The sequence below is a fragment of the Heteronotia binoei genome, chromosome 19 (genome assembly GCF_032191835.1).
Source record: "Heteronotia binoei isolate CCM8104 ecotype False Entrance Well chromosome 19, APGP_CSIRO_Hbin_v1, whole genome shotgun sequence".
NCBI classification, from domain to species: Eukaryota; Metazoa; Chordata; class Lepidosauria; order Squamata; family Gekkonidae; genus Heteronotia; species Heteronotia binoei.
The window spans coordinates 34,294,022-34,313,031 of record NC_083241.1 but is presented as its reverse complement, the minus strand read 5'-3'; the positions used below and the strand labels follow the sequence as shown (position 1 = coordinate 34,313,031).

Here is a 19,010-nt window from a genome sequence, read left to right as displayed (position 1 = left end):
CGCTTTCCCCATCACGATTGTCTCTTCCGACAACTCTTGTGTTCTCATAACGTGACCAAAGTACAATAGCTTCCATTGAGTCATTTTAGCTTCTAGGGAGACTCCAGGCTTGACTTGATCTACTTCCTCTACTCATGTGATCTGAGTAGAGGAAGTAGCTGATTTGGGGGGTGGACCAGCCATTTAACTTTCAGGGAAATTCTCCGGTGGGCAGCTAGGATAGGCTTCCCAACCCTCCCGCCCTGGCGGGGGACCCCAGGATTTACAGCCTCTTCCCCCGCTCTCCAAAAAAACGGAAGCGGGGGGAGGGGGGAGGGAAACGGCGCCAAGGAGCGTGGCGAGCCGCCCCATCTTGGAGGAACAGCTAAGGTGAACCGGAGAAGAGGCGGCAGCAGCACAGCGGCATCGCCTGCTCCACGCCGCCTCTGAGGTAAAATCAGAGAAGGGGAGGGTGGAGGCAGGCCAGGAGCGTAGCCAGCCACAAATCTTGGTCCTTCAGCCTGAGCCCATCTCGGAGGAGCAGTTACAGTGAAGCAGAGAAGAGGCGGCGGCAGTGCAGCGGCGTCGCCCGCTCCGCTCCGCCTCTGAGGTGAAATCAGAGAAGGGGAGGGTGGAGGGAAGGAAGGCATTTAAAAAGGTGTGCTGTCCCTTGAAATGCGATGGCCAAAACTCCCGTTGGGGTTCAGTGATGCTTGTCACACCCTTGCTCCTAGCTCCACCCCAGTGTCTCCTGGCTCCACCCCCAAAGTCCCCAGAGATTTCTTGAATTGGACTTGGCAACCCTAAGCTAGGAACTAGGGGTTTCAGCTTCCAGGTGAGATCTGGAGAGCGCAGTTCCCCTGGAGAAAATGGATGCTTTGGAGGGTGGACGCTATGGCATTGTACTCCACTGAGGTCCTTGTCATCCCTAGGATCCACCCCAGGAATGTCGCAACCTGAATCTGCCAACCCTACCTCCCATCCTCCACTAGTGGCCTACGAGGACCTGGTGAAATACCTGGAGGTTTTGTAGGTGGAGGCTGGAACAGGTGGTGTTTGTAGAAGAGAGGGACCTCAGCAGGGTATAATACTATAAAGGCCACCCTCCAAAGCAGTCCTTTTCTCTGAGGGAACTGATAAGAACGTAAGAGAAGCCATGTTGGATCAGGCCAATGGCCCATCCAGTCCAACACTCTGTCACATAAGAACATAAGAGAAGCCATGTTGGATCAGGCCAGTGGCCCATCCAGTCCAACACTCTGTGTCACATAAGAACATAAGAGAAGCCATGTTAGATCAGGCCAATGGCCCCTCCAGTCCAACACTCTGTGTCACATAAGAACATAAGAGAAGCCATGTTGGATCAGGCCAATGGCCCATCCAGTCCAACACTCTGTGTCACATAAGAACTTAAGAGAAGCCATGTTGGATCAGGCCAATGGCCCATCCAGTCCAACACTCTGTGTCATACAGAGGCCAAAAAACCCAGGTGCCATCAGGAGGTACATCAATATCGCCAAGATACCAGAAGCCCTCACCCTGTGGCCCCTCCCAAGAACCAAGAATACAGAGCATCACTTGCCCCAGATAGAAAGTTCTAACAATACGCTGCGGCTAATAACCACTGATGGACTTCTGCTTCATATGCTTATCCAATCCCCTCTTGAAGCTGGCTATGCTTGTAGCTGCCGCCACCTCCTGTGGCAGTGAATTCCATGTGTTAATCCCCCTTTGTTGGAAGAAGTACTTCCTTTTATCCGTTCTGACCCGACTGCTCAGCAATTTCATTGAATGCCCACAAGTTCTTGTATTGTGAGAAAGGGAGAAAAGTACTTCTCTATCCCAGGCATAGTCTTGTAGACCTTTATCATGTCACCCCTCAGTCAACATTTTTCCAAGCTAAAGAGCTCCAAGTGTTTTAACCTTTCTTCATAGGGAAAGTGTTCCAACCCTTTAATCATTCTAGTTGCCCTTTTCTGGACTTTTTCCAAAGCTACAATATCTTTTTTGAGGTGCGGTGACCAGAATTGTACACAGTACTCCGAATGGGGCCGCATCATCGATTTATACAGGGGCATGATGATACTGGCTGATTTGTTTTCAATTCCCTTCCTAATAATTCCCAGTATAGCATAGCATGGCGTAGGCCTTTTTTTTATCGCAGTCACACATTGTCTCGACATTTTCAGTGAGTTATCTACCACGACCCCAAGGTCTCTCTCTTGGTCAGTCTCCTCCAGTTCACACCCCCATCAACTTGTATTTATTTGATCCGTGTAGTCTAGAAATCGAGGGGAGATGTACAGGCCCCACCTGGAGGTTGGCAACCCCACTTGCTAGGAGCGAACAGAACCTATCCCCAGTAAGGGACCATTCAGCTCAGGCCACCCCTGCAAGGTCAAAAATGGCTCTAAGGACCCCCTATTCCTATACGATCCTGCTGTGGATATCTAAGGCTACCCTGATCTCATCAGACCTAACCAGAGTTGCTATTTGGATGGGAAACCACCAAGAAATACCAGAACGGTTCTGCAGAGGCAGGAAATGGCAAACCATATATACACTTTTGGATCTGTTGGAAAGTTTTCTCAGTATTAGATCTATGGGAGGAGGAGGAGGAAGAAGAAGAGGGAGGAGGAGAAGGAGGAGGAGAAGGAGAAGGAGAAGGAGGAGAAGGAGAAGGAGGAGAAGAAGAAGGAGAAGGAGGAGAAGGAGGAGGAGGAGGAGGAGAAGAAGGAGAAGAAGGAGGAGAAAAAGGAGGAAAAGGAAAAGAAGGAGAAGGAGGAGAAGAAGGAGGAGGAGAAGGGGGAGAAGGAGAAGAAGAAGGAGGAGAAGGAGGAGGAGAAGGAGAAGGAGAAGAGTTAGTTCAAGTGTAACTCATTACACCAGGACCAGTGTCAATCAAATGTGCTTCTATTTTTGTAAGTTAAAATTTCTTTCTCTCGTCACCATTGGAGTCAGATCATCTTTGCAATTTGTTTAAATGGCGTTTTCCCCTTTACCGAGAAATGTGGAAGATTGGTGATATTGCATAAACCTTCTGTGCTTCCAAAAAATAATAATAATATTTTTTTACATTTAACCCAAATTGGTTTGTTTTTTTGGGGGGGGGGGGGAAGCAGGGCTGGGAAGTTAATACTCTGATATTGTCCAATATTGGTCACCTTGGATTTTGTAACTCTGCATACAAAAGGATCTGGGAGGGAAAGGGTTAAGACAATTCTGCCATTGGGCAATTCTGCCAGGAGCTAAAGAGTGAGCCTTTTGGCCCCTGATTGCCTTCTGTGTTTCATCTCATACAGGACCTCTCTTCTCTCTCTTACTTGGGCTTGGAGCTGTAGCAAGTTAACCTTTTTGGAAGTCAATCTGTGCACAATAAGTTTACGGTATCTCCATGAACAGGTCACAAAAGATGTGCTTTTATTTTTGTAAGTAAAATTTCTTTCTCTCATTCCCTTTGGAGTCAGATCATCTTTGTGATTTGTTTGAACAGCATTTTCCCCTTAACCGGGAAACAGGAATACTGCGGGAAGCATCTGTGCTTAAAAGACAAATGATATATTTTTTAATTTAACCCAGTCATTTTTCGGGGGCTGAGAGAGAGCGGCGATAACGCCATTTTGAGACTAGCACAGCCTGTCTTTGCACTTGCCGCGGGCGCCCCCGTACCACCTGCTCCACCTGTACACTTTATAAATAAACCGATCATTGCAAAAACATCAGAAGTCTCTAGACCTCTCTTTCTCTCCTCCAAAGGAGACAAGCGATGGAAAAGGCTCGTCTGAACTTGCCTCTGTGGAGAGGAGGAAGGATGAAAAAAGAAACCATGATCCACGTTGGCTTTCCAAATCTCTCTGCTCAAAAACTTGCATGCCCTCTTCCCAAACCAACTCTGGCTGAAATGGTGTTGGCAATCTGATTTTGTTGAAAACGAAGAAGAAGAAGAAGAAGAAGAAGAAGAAGAAGAAGAAGAAGAAGAAGAAGAAGAAGAAGAAGAAGAAGAAGAAGAAGAAGAAGAAGAAGAAGAAGAAGAAGAAGAAGAAGAAGAAGAAGAAGAAGAAGAAGAAGACGACGACGACCATAGATTTATACCTCACCCTTCTCTCTGAATCAGAGTCTCAGAGCGACTCACAATCTCCTTTACCTTCTTCTCTCACAACAGACACCCTGTGAGGTAGGTGGGTCTGAGAGAGTTCTCTCAGAAGCTGCCCTTTCAAGGACAACTCTATGAGAGCTATGGCTGACCCAAGGCCATTCCTGCAGCTGCAAGTGGAGGAGTGGGGAATCAAACCCGGTTCTCCCAGATAAGAGAGCTCTGGCTGACCCAAGGCCATTCCAGCAGGTGCAAGTGGAGGAGTGGGGAATCAAACCTGGTTCTCCCAGATAAGAGAGCTCTGGCTGACCCAAGGCCATTCCAGCAGGTGCAAGTGGAGGAGTGGGGAATCAAACCCGGTTCTCCCAGATAAGAGAGCTCTGGCTGACCCAAGGCCATGCTAGCAGGTGCAAGTGGAGAAGTGGGGAATCAAACCCCGTTCTCCCAGATAAGAGTCCACACACTTAACCACTACACCAAACTGGTCTAACAATGGAATATCTAATCCCCTCGGCACTTTACAGAACACAATGAAACAATATTCAGAACATCAGAGCATCTTGACCAGATGTTGCTATCCCAGAGCTGAGTATGCATGGATTCCAGATGCATAAAAGGAGGAGGAGGAAGAAGAAGAGGAAGAGGAGATTGATTTATGCCTCACATTTCACTTGGAGTCTCAGAACGGCTCACAATCTCCTTCCCCTTCCCTTCTCCACAACAGACACCCTGTGAGGTAGGCGGGGCTGAGAGAGCTCTGAACAGCTCTGAAAGAACTTGTGATTGACTCAAGTTCACATCTGCAAGTGCATGTGGAGGAGTGGGGAATCAAACCCAGTTCTCCCAGATTAGAGTCTGTACTCCTAACCACTACACACAACTGGTTGTGGTTTACTCAGTGCTCGTATTTCTCACTCCTCCCTTCAACATCCCCTCAAACCTGTCCTGCTGCTAGTTCTGTTCGGCTTCGCTGGTTGGAACACTTCAATGTCAGTTTCTTATCTTCAGCTCTCACTCCCTCTCTCTCCCTTCCCTCTGATCTCCTTGGACTGTTTATCTATATTGCTAGAGGAAATCAATCAAATGTGATATGTCCATCCTTTTCCCCATTAAGAACGTAAGAGAAGCCATGTTGGATCAAGCCAATGGTCCATCCTGTCCAACACTCTGTGTCACACAGTGACCAACCCCCCCCCCCCCAAGTGCTATCAGGAGGTTCACAAGTGGGGCTAGAAGCCCTTCCACTTTGCCCCCCCCCACCAAGCACCAAGAATACAGAGCATCACTGCCCCAGACAGTTCCAATAATATGCTGGGGCTAATAGCCACTGATGGACCTCTGCTCCATATTTTTATCCAATCCCCTCTTGAAGCTGGCTATGCTTGTAGCCGCCACCACCTCCTGTGGCAGTGAATTCCACATGTTAATCACCCTTTGGGTGAAGAAGGACTTCCTTTTATCTGTTTTAACCTGACTGCTCAGCAATTTCATTGAATGCCCACAACTTCTTGTATTGTGAGAAAGGGAGAAAAGTACTTCTTTCTCTACTTTCTCCATCCCATGCATCATCTTGTAAACCTCTATCATGTCACCCCGCAGTCGACGTTTCTCCAAGCTAAAGAGCCCCAAGCGTTTTAACCTTTCTTCATAGGGAAAGTGTTCCAAACCTGTAATCATTCTAGTTGCCCTTTTCTGGACTTTTTCCAATGCTATAATATCCTTTTTGAGGTACAGTGACCAGAATTGTACACAGTATTCCAAACGAGACCACACCATCGATTTATACATTATTTATACATTATTTCGTTACCCTCAAGGCTTCCACAAACAGGGCCTTGGGGGTTCCATTAGGTTTGAAAAAGAAAGCACACCATTGTTTTCCACCTATGTGCACACTAAAACAAGCCGCTCGTGTTCCTAGCCTGCCAGTTTCTCATGCTTCTGGAAAAGACACAAAAAGAATATTTCCAGCTTTCGGCAGTGTTATCCACTAATATAATGGGTCACACAAGGATTTCCATTTCATTTCTTACAGGTTAGGGCCGAGAGCTTAAGCGTGAGTCATAACTTCCTCAAGAATATGCCGCGGCTACAGAACAGCTTAGCTCCCCAGAAGGAAGAAGAAAGGGTAAAGATTTGCACCTGGTGTTCACCTGTTCAGAGCCAAAAGAAATACTGGGGGGGGGGGGGGGCGGGTTTGGCATTACAAATGTGAAGAGCACACACACACAAAAGAAATATATGCAAAGAAGGAAAGCAACACTGAATTTCACACCCCTCCAAATGGTGCGCTTGACTCCAAAAATACCCAGCCTCTTTTCTTCACGTTGAATCTTAATCTGTTATTCTATTTGCAAAATCCAAAAACAAAAGCCTGGTTTCTAAAACCAAAAAGTAATACAACGCAATAGACAGACTTCCGAGTCCTCCAGATTCCTCCGGCCATGTTAGTTAACAGTGCAAGAAGGAGAGTGAGGTGCAGGGAGGAGGTGTGGCTCAGCGGCAGAGCATCTGCTTGGCATGCAGAAAGTCCCAGGTTCAGTCCTCAGTGTCTCCAGTTAAAAGGGCCAGGTAGGAGGTGATGGGAAAGACCCCTGCCTGAGACCCTGGAGAGCTGCTGCCAGTCTGAGTAGACAAGACTGACTTTGATGGACCAAGTCTCTGATTCAGTAGAAGGTCACTTAGAAATCAGGCCATAACTTTAAAAATTGTCTTCAAATTTGGAAGATAGTCTCAGAAAGTAGCCATGTTGGTCTGCCCTAGAAGAGCAAGATTCGAGTTCTCTAGCACCTTGGAGGCAATCGAGATTTTTGGGCTATTTTGTTGTTGTTCAATCGCACAATTGAGTCCGACTCTTTGCGACCCCATGGACCAAGTCCTGCCAGGCTTTCCTGTCTTCCCCCATCCTCCGAAGTCTACTCAAATTCGCGTTTGTTACATCAGTGACGCTGTCCAGCCATCTCATCTTTGGCCGTCCCCTTCTTCTTTTGCCTTCTGTCTTTCCCAGCATCATTTCTCCATTGAGTGTTCCCTTCTCATTGGGTGGCCAAAGTGTTTAAGCTTCAGCTTCAGCATCTGACCTTCCAGGGAACAGTTGGGGTTGATTTCCCTTAGGTCTTGAATGTGCTCTAAAAACCCTGCTCTAAAAACTCTAAAGATGTGCAAGGTGCAATTCCAAAAAGCTTTTATTGAAAGAAACATGGCAAAATTTTATGGCACTGCTGGATTTGTGTTTTATTTTGCCATGACAAACTAACTTACATGTCTACCTCTTCATAATCACAAGAACATAGGATGAACCTGGTTGGATCATCCTGATGGACCATCTAGTCCAGCATTTTGTCTCACACAACCAGTTCCTCTGGAGGGCCAACAACAGGGCACAGAGGCTGAGGCCTTCATAAGAACATCAGAAGAGCCCTGCTGGGTCAGACCAGGGGTCCTTCTAGTCCAGCACCCTGTCTCACACAGCAGCCAGCCAGTTCCTCTGGAGGGCCAACAACAGGGCACAGAGGCTGAGGCCTTCATAAGAACATCAGAAGAGCCCTGCTGGGTCAGACCAGGGGTCCATCTAGTCCAGCATCCTGTCTCACACAGCAGCCAGCCAGTTCCTCTGGAGGGCCAACTACAGGGCATAGAGGCTGGGGCCTTCTCCTGATGTTCCCTCCTGGCTCTAGGATTCAAAGGTTTAGTCCTTCTGAACGTGATGGTTCCTCTTGGTTAGAGCCAGTTTGGTGTAGTGGTGAAGTATGCAGACTCTCATCTGGGAGAACCGGGTTTGATTCCCCACTTCTCCACTTGCAGCTGCTGGAATGGTCTTGGGTTAGTCATCGCTCTCGCAGAGCTGTCCTTGAAAGGGAAGCTTCTGTGAGAGCCCTCTCAGCCCCACCCACTTCACAGGGTCTGTTGTGGAGGAGGAAGGTAAAGGAGATTGTGAGCCACTCTGAGACTCTTCGGAGTGGAAGGCGGGATATAAATCCAATATCTTCTTCTTCTTCCTTGGCCACCTCTTTCCTAAACTGAAAAGTCCCAGCCTCTTCAGCCTTTCCACCTAGGGAAGGTGGTCCAACCACCAGTTTGGTGTAGTGGTTAAGTGTGCGGACTCTTATCTGGGAGAACTGGGTTTGATTCCCCACTCCTCCACTTGCAGCTGCTGGAATGGCCTTGGGTCAGCCATAGCTCTGGCAGAGGTTGTCCTTGAAAGGGCAGCTGCTGTGAGAGCCCTCTCCAGCCCCACCCACCTCACAGGGTGTCTGTTGTGGGGGAGGAAGGGAAAGGAGATTGTGAGCCGCTCTGAGACTCTTCTGAGTGGAGGGCGGGATATAAATCCAATATCTTCTTCTTCTTCTTGTCAACCTGTACATTTTCCAAGTCTGTGAGGTCTTTTTTTTTTTTAAGATTCAGCGAGCAGAACTGTGCACAGTGTTCTAAAGGAGGCCACAACACGGAACTGTACAGAGCATTAGCATATCGACCGTTTTATGTTCAACAGCTCTGTCTGCTGTGTGGAATTTGATGCCGGCTTCAACAGGTGCGGAGAGAACCAGTTTGCCCCATTGTGAAAAGTGCACTCTCTGAAGCTGCAGAGGATTTTAAGACAATCTCGGGCCGGGGCCATTCTTCAGATTGGGGGCAGAGAGCCGCTTTGGCAAGAGCCTCTGCTTTTTGGGAGACCCGCTCTGCGATTCCACTTGGCATAATCATTTCTCCTGCCCCTGAATCCACCCTTGCTGTTTACGAAAAGATCTCTCCTCCCTGGCAGATGCCACCCTTAGCCATGGGCATCCTTCTGACCAGCTTTTACGCCCCCGCTCCGCTTTTTGAGAAGGAATTCATTTAATCACAGCAGCTGCCTCACTGTGCCATGCTCAGTCTCTGTGTGTGTGTGTGTGTCTCTGTCTCTCTTTCTGTCTTCCTCTCTCTCTCTCTCTCTCCCTCTCTCTGTGTCTCTTTCTGTCTCCCTCTCTCTCTCTTTCTGACTCTGTTTCTCCCTCTCTCTGTGTGGCTCTTTTTCTGTCTTCCTCTCTCTCTTTCTGTTTCTCTCTCTTTCTGTCTCTGTCTCTCCCTCTTTATGTCTCTGTCTCTCTGTGTGTGTATCTCTTCCTGTCTCTTTCTCTCTTTCTGTTTTCCTCTCCCTCTCCCTGTGTGTCTCTCTTTCTGTCTTCCTCTCTCTCTCTTCCTGTATCACTCTCTTTCCCTCTCTCTCTGTGTCTCTCTTTCTGTCTTCCTCTCTCTCTCTTTCTGTCTCTCTCTCTTTCTGTCTCTCTCTCTTTCTGTCTCTGTCTCTCCCTCTCTCTGTGTCTCTCTTTCTGTTTCTGTCTCTCTGTGTGTCTCTCTTTCTGTCTTCCTCTCTCTCTATTTCTGTCTCTCTTTTTCTTTCTCTCTCTCTCTGTGTCTCTTTCTCTCTCTCTTTCTGTCTTTATCTGCCTCTCTCTCTCTTTTTCTGTCTCTGTCTATCTCCCTTTTCCTGTCTCTGTCTCTCTCTTTCTGGGCTGTGCGGTAGAATTCTCTGTCCCTGGTCCATTATTTGTGAACAATGTGCCTCAAGGGATTTTTTCAGAGTGCACTGGGGTCAGGGCCGTCCAAAGGAGGTGCAATCCCTTCTGCCCCGTGAAAGCAGGAACAAACCCGCACAGCCCCGCATCCGACTCAGAATATTCATGCGCTCTCAAGGATATTATGGGAGAAAGGAGAGCCTGCACATCAAATGACACAAATATGCAAAGACAGACGCAGGAATGAGCCATGTACACTGGCACATGAGGGAGACATGTGCTGCCTAAATGCCCCGGGGCCAAGAGAGACCCTTGCACATGTGCACAAACGCGCACACGCTTCCTTCCGAAATTCCCCCATGGGGGAATCTCTCCAGAGTTGACTAGTTTTCCTTGAGACTCTGGGAGAGAGGTCAAGGCGCCCTACGGAGGATAGGAATGTCTCTGCACATCACTGTAGAAACAACCACTGTGGGGGAGGGTTGGTACAGGGGCCGTGCACGGCGCTCACTCCAGGAAGGCTCCAGAGTTTGGCCACTGGGGGATGCAACAGAAGGGTCTCCGCCTGGCCCTAATTAGCAGCCGTGCTGCCTTTTGAGCCGCAAACGCAAGTCATTAGGAAGGCAGATTGCAAATGGGAACCCTGGCGAAATTGGCAAAGCGTTCCGCCGTCTCCTTTCGCTCGTAACTAGGGCAAACCTCACCGTCCAATTAGGAGGTGGTGTCTGGGAAGAGAAAGGGGAGGAGGAGGAAGGCTCCTTCTGGCTTTATGAATGACGGGGAACACAGCAGTTTCCTAAAACTGCTCCCCCCCGAAACGCCAACCCTGGCCAGCTTTCTGCAGAGCCCAAAGTTGCTGGCAACCTTTAGTGGTGCCATGGCTAATGGGAGGAGAGCAAGCATGAAGGAGCACAGTGTTGTGATTCAAGTGTCTGACTAGGAGCTGGGGGACCTGACTAGGAGCTGGGTTCAAATCTCTGCTCTGGCCATAGATTCAGGAGAGATTGGGGGGGGGGCAGAAGTAGTTCATCACATAGTAAGGAGCAGTGTTGTGTTGTGATTTGAGCAAGGGCGTTAAACATATGGCCTAAGGGCTGAAACCGGTCCATTCAGGGCTCTTATCCAGCCCAAGAGCAACTGGCCATTACCTTTATTGCCAGATGACAGATGCTGTGCTTTATGTCCCTGTATACCAGGAACGGCCAAACTTGCTTAACATAAGAGCCACACAGAATAAATGCCAGACGGTTCGGAGTTGCAAGACATGAACGTCAGATGTTTGAGGGAGGGAAATAGATGGGGAGGGAGAGGTGGAAGGAAAGCAATTTTAACTTGGAATGCATTTCTCCAAGCTGCCAGCTGGCTTGGAGAAATGATTTAAAGAGATTTAAAGAGCTACTGGAAATCTTGTGGCAGTGAGTTTCACAAGACAGCTCCCACATGAAGCAATACTACCTGCAGTTTTGCGGATGGGGAGTGCAGAGAGAGAAGCAGAGAGAGAGAGAGAGATACTGGAAATCAATTTACCTGAAACTGAAGATCTAGCCAAGAGGCATGGAGTTCCACTCAGTTTTTGGTACTAAAATTATGGAATTCCCTCCCTAGGGACACTCATCAGTCCCCCTCTATCACTGTCTTCTGCCACTCAGCAAAGAATTTTCAGTTTTGTTTGGTGTTCCCTTGCTGACTTCCTGTTCATGTGTTTTGTTTAGTTGCTGTTATTATTAGTTTTATATGCATGTACTGACCTGGATACAGAGCCCCATGGCGCAGAGTGGTAAAGCTGCAGTACTGCAATCGGAGCCCTCTGCTCACGACCTGAGTTTGATCCCAGAGGAAGCTGGTTCAGGTAGCTGGCTCAAGGTTGACTCAGCCTTCCATCCTTCCGAGGTCGGTCAAATGAGTCCCCAGCTTGCTGGGGGGAAAGCGTAGATGACTGGGGAAGGCAATGGCAAACCACCCCCATAAAAAGGTCTGCCGTGAAAACGTTGTGAAAGCAACGTCACCCCAGAGTCGGAAATGACTGGTGCTTGCACAGGGGACTACCTTTACCTTTTTACTGACCTGGATAGCCCTCATCTCATCAGATCTCAGAGGCTAAGTAGGTCAACCCTGGTCAGTTTTTGGATGGGAAACCACTGAGGAAGTCAGGGAGGCAAGCAATGGCAAACCAACTTGGAATGTCTCTTACCTTGAAAACCTCATGGGGTCCCTGTAAGTCAGCTGTAAGTTGTAACTTGATGGCAAATCTATCTGTCTATCCATCCATCCATCCGTCCGTCCGTCTATCCATCTGTCCGTCTGTCCATCTGTCTGTCTGTCTCTCTTTCTCTCTCTTTCTATCTGTCTGCCTGTCTATCTGTCTGTCTGTCTCTCTCTCTGTGTCTCTCTCTTTCTGCCTGCCTGCCTGTCTGTCTGTCTGCCTGTCTATCTGTCTGTCTGTCTGTCTCTCTCTCTCTCTCTGTCTCTCTCTCTTTCTGTCTGTCTGTCTCTCTATCTATCTATCATCTATCATCGTCTGTCTGTCTGTCTGTCTCTCTGTGTCTCTCTTTCTATCTATCTGTCTGCCTGTCTATCTATCTGTCTGTCTCTCTCTGTGTGTCTCTCTGTGTGTCTCTCTTTCTACCTGCCTGTCTGTCTGTTATCCACACAAGTTTGGCCAGAGATCCTGGAAGGTTCCTTTTGGGGGGGGGGGGGGTTTGCCATCTTCTGGTCATGGAGCAGGGGTCACTGGGTATGGGGGGGGGAAGTATTTGTGAATGTCTTGCATTGTGTGGGGAGTTGAACTAGTTGGTCCCTTCCAACTCTATGATTATATGGCTAAATATATACGTTTTAAAGCTGGTTTGATGGCCTTTTGATTGTTCATCATCTTGGGGGACATAAGTGGGGCAGGAAAATGGCATAAAATATTATAAATGAACAAGATAAAACAAGCTGCCCCTTTGGGGGTCTGCCGCTTTGTGGGACTGACTCTCTGCCTCTTCTGATGCATTGTAGATAAAGTGGACCCGGAGAAGACACCAGAGGCCTCTGCTGTGCTCTTATCCAAAGAGAGCAAAGCTGCACACTACTAAACCTAGAATTTCTCACTGCTAGTCAGAATGAGATATACAAAATCAGAAAATCAATGTGAATTGCTGCAGAAACATGTTCTCCCTGCGCTTCCAGGAGCCTGGCCCTAGATTATGATTTCTCATGAATGTTCAGCATCTCTTCCATCTTTCCTTAGCCTTCCCTCCTGAAAAAAAAAACAACAACACAGGGGGGAAACATTTGTAAAAACAGCAAATGCAGTTAGGACCCAGACAAACCGATAGAGCAGGGGTCTCCAAACTTCCTTAACGCAAGAGCCACACAGGATAAACGCATAAACAGCATTCACCTGAATGCTACAGGAGTTCAGTTCTGCACAAACACACGCAGGATTCGGCTGCAAAGAGGCCCCATTATAAACACAGACTTATTTCCGAGGAACCCCACGCAGGATCCAGCCCCGAGGCCACCACGCTCTGCCTTCTGTGCAATCGCGTTCATGCCTCTGCTAAAGTTTCATTCGAGGAAGCATATTGTCGAGGGGGCTGCTGATTCGATCTGAAAGCTGCCCTGCCTCGACGGAGGGAAGACGTGCCGGCTGTCTCTTCAAGATGCACCAATTTTTCAGAGCCCTTTGCTGGGGGAATGTGTGGTTTTCCTCCTCCCTTCACTTTGTTGAGACATTTAGACTCTGCTTTTCTCCCCTAAAGGGACCCAAAAGCAGCTTGCGACGTCGCTCTCCCCCTCCTCCATTTTTTTCCTTGACAACAACCCTGTGAAGTAGATCAGGCATAAAGAGCAAGAGGGAGGAGAGGCTAGCCCAAAGTCACACAGGCAGCTTCCGCAGCACAGTGTCAATCTGAGCTTGCCTCTTCTCGAGACACAAATTGCTCTAATTCTTGTTTAAAGCCGGCAGCCGTGGCTACATGGAAGGAATAAGTCGTGAACTCTGACAGGTTTTAGTGTAAAGAGTCGTGGAAATGAACGCCACCGAAAGACAATGCAAAATATACAACAGCCCACAGTCTCCAAGTTCCAGAAAGGAAGAGTTCTCTTTCTCTCTTTTGGCGCTTCTGTGGAAGCTCCCAAACACTTATAAGTCATTTTTGCAGACTTTGGGCCACTCATAATGAAGTTGGATGCATCTGTAGAAAGGAGCTATGCAGCAGGCGAATTTAAGGAGTCATTGTCTTTACAGAGTTCTGGAAGTCTGGCTACTGTGATTGGCGTACCATTGTGTCAGAAATGATAAGATGAATTTATATTATTGATATGAAGAAGCTGTATTGTCTCACGGTATATATAAATTGTAAATTTTGCATTGTCTTTCGGTGAAGTTCATTTCCATCACTACATCTTGTGGCAGAGAGTTCCACAAGTTAATTCTGCGCTCTTTATGTACTTTGCCCCTTGTATTGCTCCCTGACGTGGACCCAAAGTGGCTTACGGCATTCTCCTGACCTCTGTTTTCTCTTCGCAACGATCCTAGAAGGTAGGTCAGGATGAGAGCATTTGACTGGGCCAAGCCAGCACGTTCCCATGGCGCAAGTGGGGATTCAAACCTGAGTCTCCCCGATCTTAGTCAGACACTCTAACCGCTATACACACTGTCCCTCACTAAGGAAAGAGATACTCGTTTTACGTCTGTCCCTGAATATTCCAAAATAGGCAGAGAAAATTCTCTCTGTCCCCTCAACTCCTTAAATTCATACTTTTATAAACCTCTGCCATGTTCCCTCCCCTTGGTCGTTTTCAGGGCTTTTTTGTAGCAGGAACTCCTTTGCATATTAGGCCACACCCCCATGATGTAGCCAATCCTCCAGGAGCTAACAGGGCTCTTTTTACAGGGCCTACTGTAAGCTCTTGGGGGATTGGCTACATCAGGGGTGTGTGGCCTAATATGCAAAGGAGCTTCTGCTACAAAAAAAGCCCTTGTCCTTTTCTTTGGAAAGTGAAATTGCTTAGACCTGTTCTAAGGGTCACTCCAGTTACTTCAACATAGGGAGGATTCTCTGTGTCACTCATAGAGGTACAGGCATTTTTTTTTTTCAAAAGTCCCTAACATGGGGCCCGTAAATTGTTTTCGGAAAGTGGGTAGGGAAGGCCGTATGCCGTTCCCGTCCAGCAGGGCTTCTGATTGGCCACTAGTCTAGAGATCTGACTGGCTGGGGAAATGAAAGCAACATTGTTTCAGCTGCAGCTGTCCTAAGAATACTGGCTTTATTCTCTCTCACTCCTCTTTCCCACTTTATTTTTTTAAAAATTGCTTCTCTTCTTCCCGATGCTTGGGCTTTCTCTGTGTGTGTGGCTCCACCTCCTGGGGCAGCCATTTTCCGTTTGGCTTCGCCTTCTCTGGCAGCCATTTTGTAGTTGTGCCCACCACTCTGAATCAGAATTCCAAGGGCGTTCACATGCTCAGAAAGGTGAGAGACTCCTGAATTTACATCATCTGCTGTCCGACTTTCCGACTGAGCTTCAAGTTGGATTACAAGGCACAAGACAATTTAAAGCAACAGGAATGAGACTTCTGATAGACAATGCAAGAGAGGTTTGGGTGACAGGAATCTGAAGATGAGCAGATCTGATAGCAGAGCTAAAAGATAAGGAGAGATAAAGGAACACTGGTGGTGACCGTGCTTCCACACATGGAGATTTCTTCACCTTTGAGGTTTCAGTTTTCCCTGCATATTCCCCCTAGGGCTTTTTTTTTAGCTCATCCCACACCCCTGATGAGACAGAAAAATGGTGGATGGAAGGCCTGAAAGCAGAAAACTGGTATCAATCTGGGTGGGACCTTTTTTTTGAGGTGAGAAGATGGGCACCATTCTCTCTCCACACAGTAAACTAATGCTCTTAGATGGTGGTGGTGGAAAGAGCCATTAAGTCACAGCCAACAAACAGTGAACCTGCATGGCTTTCAAGGCAAGAGATGTTCAGAGGTGGTTGGCCATTGCCTGCCTCTGCGTAGCGACCCTGGGCTTCCTTGCTGGCCTCCCATCCAAGGACTAACCAGGGCCGACCCTGCTTAGCTTCCAAGATCTGATGAGATTGGGCTAGTGTGGGACACCCACGATAGGACAGACAAAACGCAGGTAGTTTGCCACTGTCGAAGAAGAAGAAGAAGAAGAAGAAGAAGAAGAAGAAGAAGAAGAAGAAGAAGAAGAAGAAGAAGAAGAAGAAGAAGAGAAGAAGAAGAAGAAGAGAAAGAGAAGAAGAAGAAGAAGAAGAAGAAGGTGGTGATGGGGATGGGGATGATGATGATATTGGATTTATATCCGTTCTACACCCTGAGTCTCAGAGCGGTCACAATCTCCTTCTGAGATCTAATGAGATCCGGCTTCTGAGATCTAATGAGATCAGGCTTCTGAGATCTAATGAGATCAGGGCAGACAAAACAGAGGTAACCCTCAATCTTCTACCTAAGTACAAACTGGGGTTGACCCTGTTTAGTTCCCAAGATACAACAGGATTGAACTAGCCTGAGCCATCCAAAACCGACGCTACATTCTTCCCCCAAAAGAGCAGAAAGTAGCAGGGCTGGGAAAGAGCCTACTGAGAGCAGAGGAAACCCAGAAAGCAGGACATGTACGGCGTGACAAACTCCATGCTGGAACTCCCTCCAGCAAAGAAAGCACATCTGTTTTGAAAAGGAATTAAAACCTTTGAGCTACACGTGCAGGAAAACCTTCATGTATACACACGGACCCACAGAGAGGGTCTTCTCTACCCACCCACCCCGCACAGGTTGCAGATTAATAATGGCCAGTCTGCACAGAGAGGTGTGCGTGTGTGTGCGTGTGTGATTCTACTCCAGTAAACAATTTAATCCTTTGGGAAACAGGGAAAGAAAAGAAAGGAGGTGGAGCTAGGGAGAGAAGAGGGGCGGAGCAGCAGGCAGAGTTAAACTGTCACGCTTCGGAAGCGAGGTTAGACCAGCCCGGGCTCTCTGTAGGCGACTGTGAACTGTGGAAGGGTCGGATCCAGTCTAAGGGTTGGATCCGCCCGAACACAAGAAGGCGCTTCTCCAGACCGTGGCTGCTGTCCGCACACCGTGGTGCTGAACGGAGCCCCCATTCAGTCACAGGGGAAGGGAGAATTAAGGGGCTGGAGCCTTCGGAGCTGTCCGCAGCCTGCCGGTGCTGAAGTCCGCCAGACTCCAGAACCCAATTTTTCTCCCTCCCGAGCCGGCTCATCCATGGGAAACCAGCCAAGAGGCGCATTCTCCAGGAAAAGATGCTGCTTTAAAACCAGGTTTGGCAAGCTGAGCGCCAGACCAGCCGCCTCGCCCTCTCTGTCACCGCTTCGCCTCTCGGTGGTCTCCGGCCGCGGCACAAAAACTCTCTTCCCCGCCACCCAGGCATCCCAACCATGGCTTTCATGGTGAAGTCGGTGGGTGGGTGGGCAACTGAAGAACCTCACGGGTGGACTCGGAGGAGAGGAGAAGGAGGAAAGCGAGAAGACCCCGGCCGAGGCCCACGGCATGACAAGGAGGGGTATGAAGAGTATCAGAAGCAGTTGGTGGAAGAGAAGTAAGTGCTTGGATCAAACTTTGTTGCCTTTGGGGGCGGATTAGGACTCTTTAAGAGCCCAGTGGCACAGTGTGTTAAAGCTGCAGTACTGCAGTCCTAAGCTTCTGCTTAACGACCTGAGTTCGATCCCCGGTGGAAGCTGGGTTTACAGGTAAGCCGGCTCGAGGTTGACTCAGCCTTCCATCCTTCAAAGGTCGGCCAAATGAGTCCCCAGCTGCTGGGGGGAAAGCATAGATGGACTGGGGAAGGCAATGGCAAACCACCCCGTAAAAAGTCTGCCGTGGAAAGGTTGTGAAAACAACGTCACCCCAGAGTCGAAACGACTTGTGCTTGCACAGGGGACCTTTCTTTTCCTTTCTAGGACTCTTTGGGATGTGCCTGCTACCAACTAGCCTTAGAAGGCTTTGCGCCCTAGGAGACTGAGGGAAAAGGAGTCAGGGAATGGAGGTTTTCTAGGCCCCCCCACCCCCCGTTTTCTCCTCCTTTTTGGAGCGATTTTTTGAGCAGACTTCAGGCACTATGAAAATGTGACACCTTTCAATTCATGTTGAATCAGGTGTATTTGAAAGGCAGGTGTATTTAAAGGAGTATGAAAGTATCAGAAGCAGTTGGTGGAAGAGAAGTAAGTACTTGGGTCAACCTTGTTGCCTTTGGGGATGGATTAGGACTCTTTGGGGTGTAACCCCCTACAAAGCTAGCCTTAAATGGTTTTGCACCCTAGGAGACTGAGGAAAAGGAAGCCAGGAATGGAGGTTTTCTAACTCCCCCCTTTCCAAAGGAGCGATTTTTTGAGCAGACTCCAGGCGGCTATGAAAATGTGACACCTTTTCGACTCATTGTTGAATCAGGTGTTTTAAAGGCACGGCCTGCCTGACAGAGTCGAGCAAGCCGGAATGATTTCACAGTTCGGTCCGGTCGCCCCCATTCCTGTGGAGGGGACACGAGTTGTCGCTCAGCATTCGTAAGCGAGGATCACAGAACGAGACGAAGATGTTTAAGTGGTTCCAGGTCTGGCAAGGAGAGTGAATCCAAACAAGTTAGCGGGGGGGGGTCCCACAAAGGAGAGTGAGTCCATATCCGATATATCTGCTAGATGCACCGGTTTCGTTCTCCAACACAAGTCCAAAACTACAAGCTTGATAGGACATTTCCAAGCCCATCTACCTGACGCCTCCACAAAGAGCTATATCCCATTCCCAGCAAAAAGAAACAGATGGTTGTGGTATTACAGTCTCAAGGAACCACATTGGTCTGTGCTAGGAGAACTAGGTTTAAGTCCAGTTAGCACCTTCGAAACCAACAAGATTTGGGAGAAGTAGAAAAGAGGGAGCACCTAAAAGACTAACAGAATTTGGGGCAGGGGAGGAGCTTTCGGGAGCCACTCCTCACTTCTTTACCTACTGAGCAGTGACTTGCGAACGTTCTACCACTACAGGACAGACTAACACGGCTCCCAAAATCAAGATTTTGGGGGAAAGCAATCCTTTGTCAGATCCCGGGAGGGTACCCACATCGGGACTGCGCTAGAAGAGCTAGATTCAAGCCCAGTTAGCACTTTGTTGTTGTTCAGTTGCACAGTCAAGCCTGACTCTTCGCGACCCCATGGACCAAGTCACGCCAGGCCCTCCTGTCTTCCACCATCCTCCGAAGTCTGCTCAAATTCATGTTAGTTACATCAGCAACACTGTGCAGCCATCTCATCTTTTGCCATCTCATCTTTTAGGGGAGGGATGGTGGCTCAAGTGGTAGAGCATCTGCTTGGTAAGCAAAAGGTCCCAGGTTCAATCCACGGCATTTCCAACTAAAAAGAGTCCAGGCAAATAGCTTGAGACCCTGGAGAGCCACTGCCAGTCTGAGTAGACAATACTGACTTTGATG

The 19,010-nt window shown here is 48.4% G+C and overlaps 1 protein-coding gene across 1 annotated transcript in view; it reads left to right on the top strand.

Annotated features, from left to right (window-relative positions):
- The first annotated feature begins 16,970 nt into the window (after positions 1–16,970).
- CPLX3 (complexin 3) overlaps positions 16,971–19,010 on the top strand; it is a 30,487-nt gene continuing 28,447 nt past the window's right edge. Inside the window, exon 1 of the mRNA XM_060260398.1 lies at positions 16,971–17,132. Within this exon, the coding sequence (XP_060116381.1) occupies positions 16,972–17,132 (161 nt within the window). The 5' untranslated portion in view covers position 16,971. The remainder of the gene's footprint in view (positions 17,133–19,010) is intronic.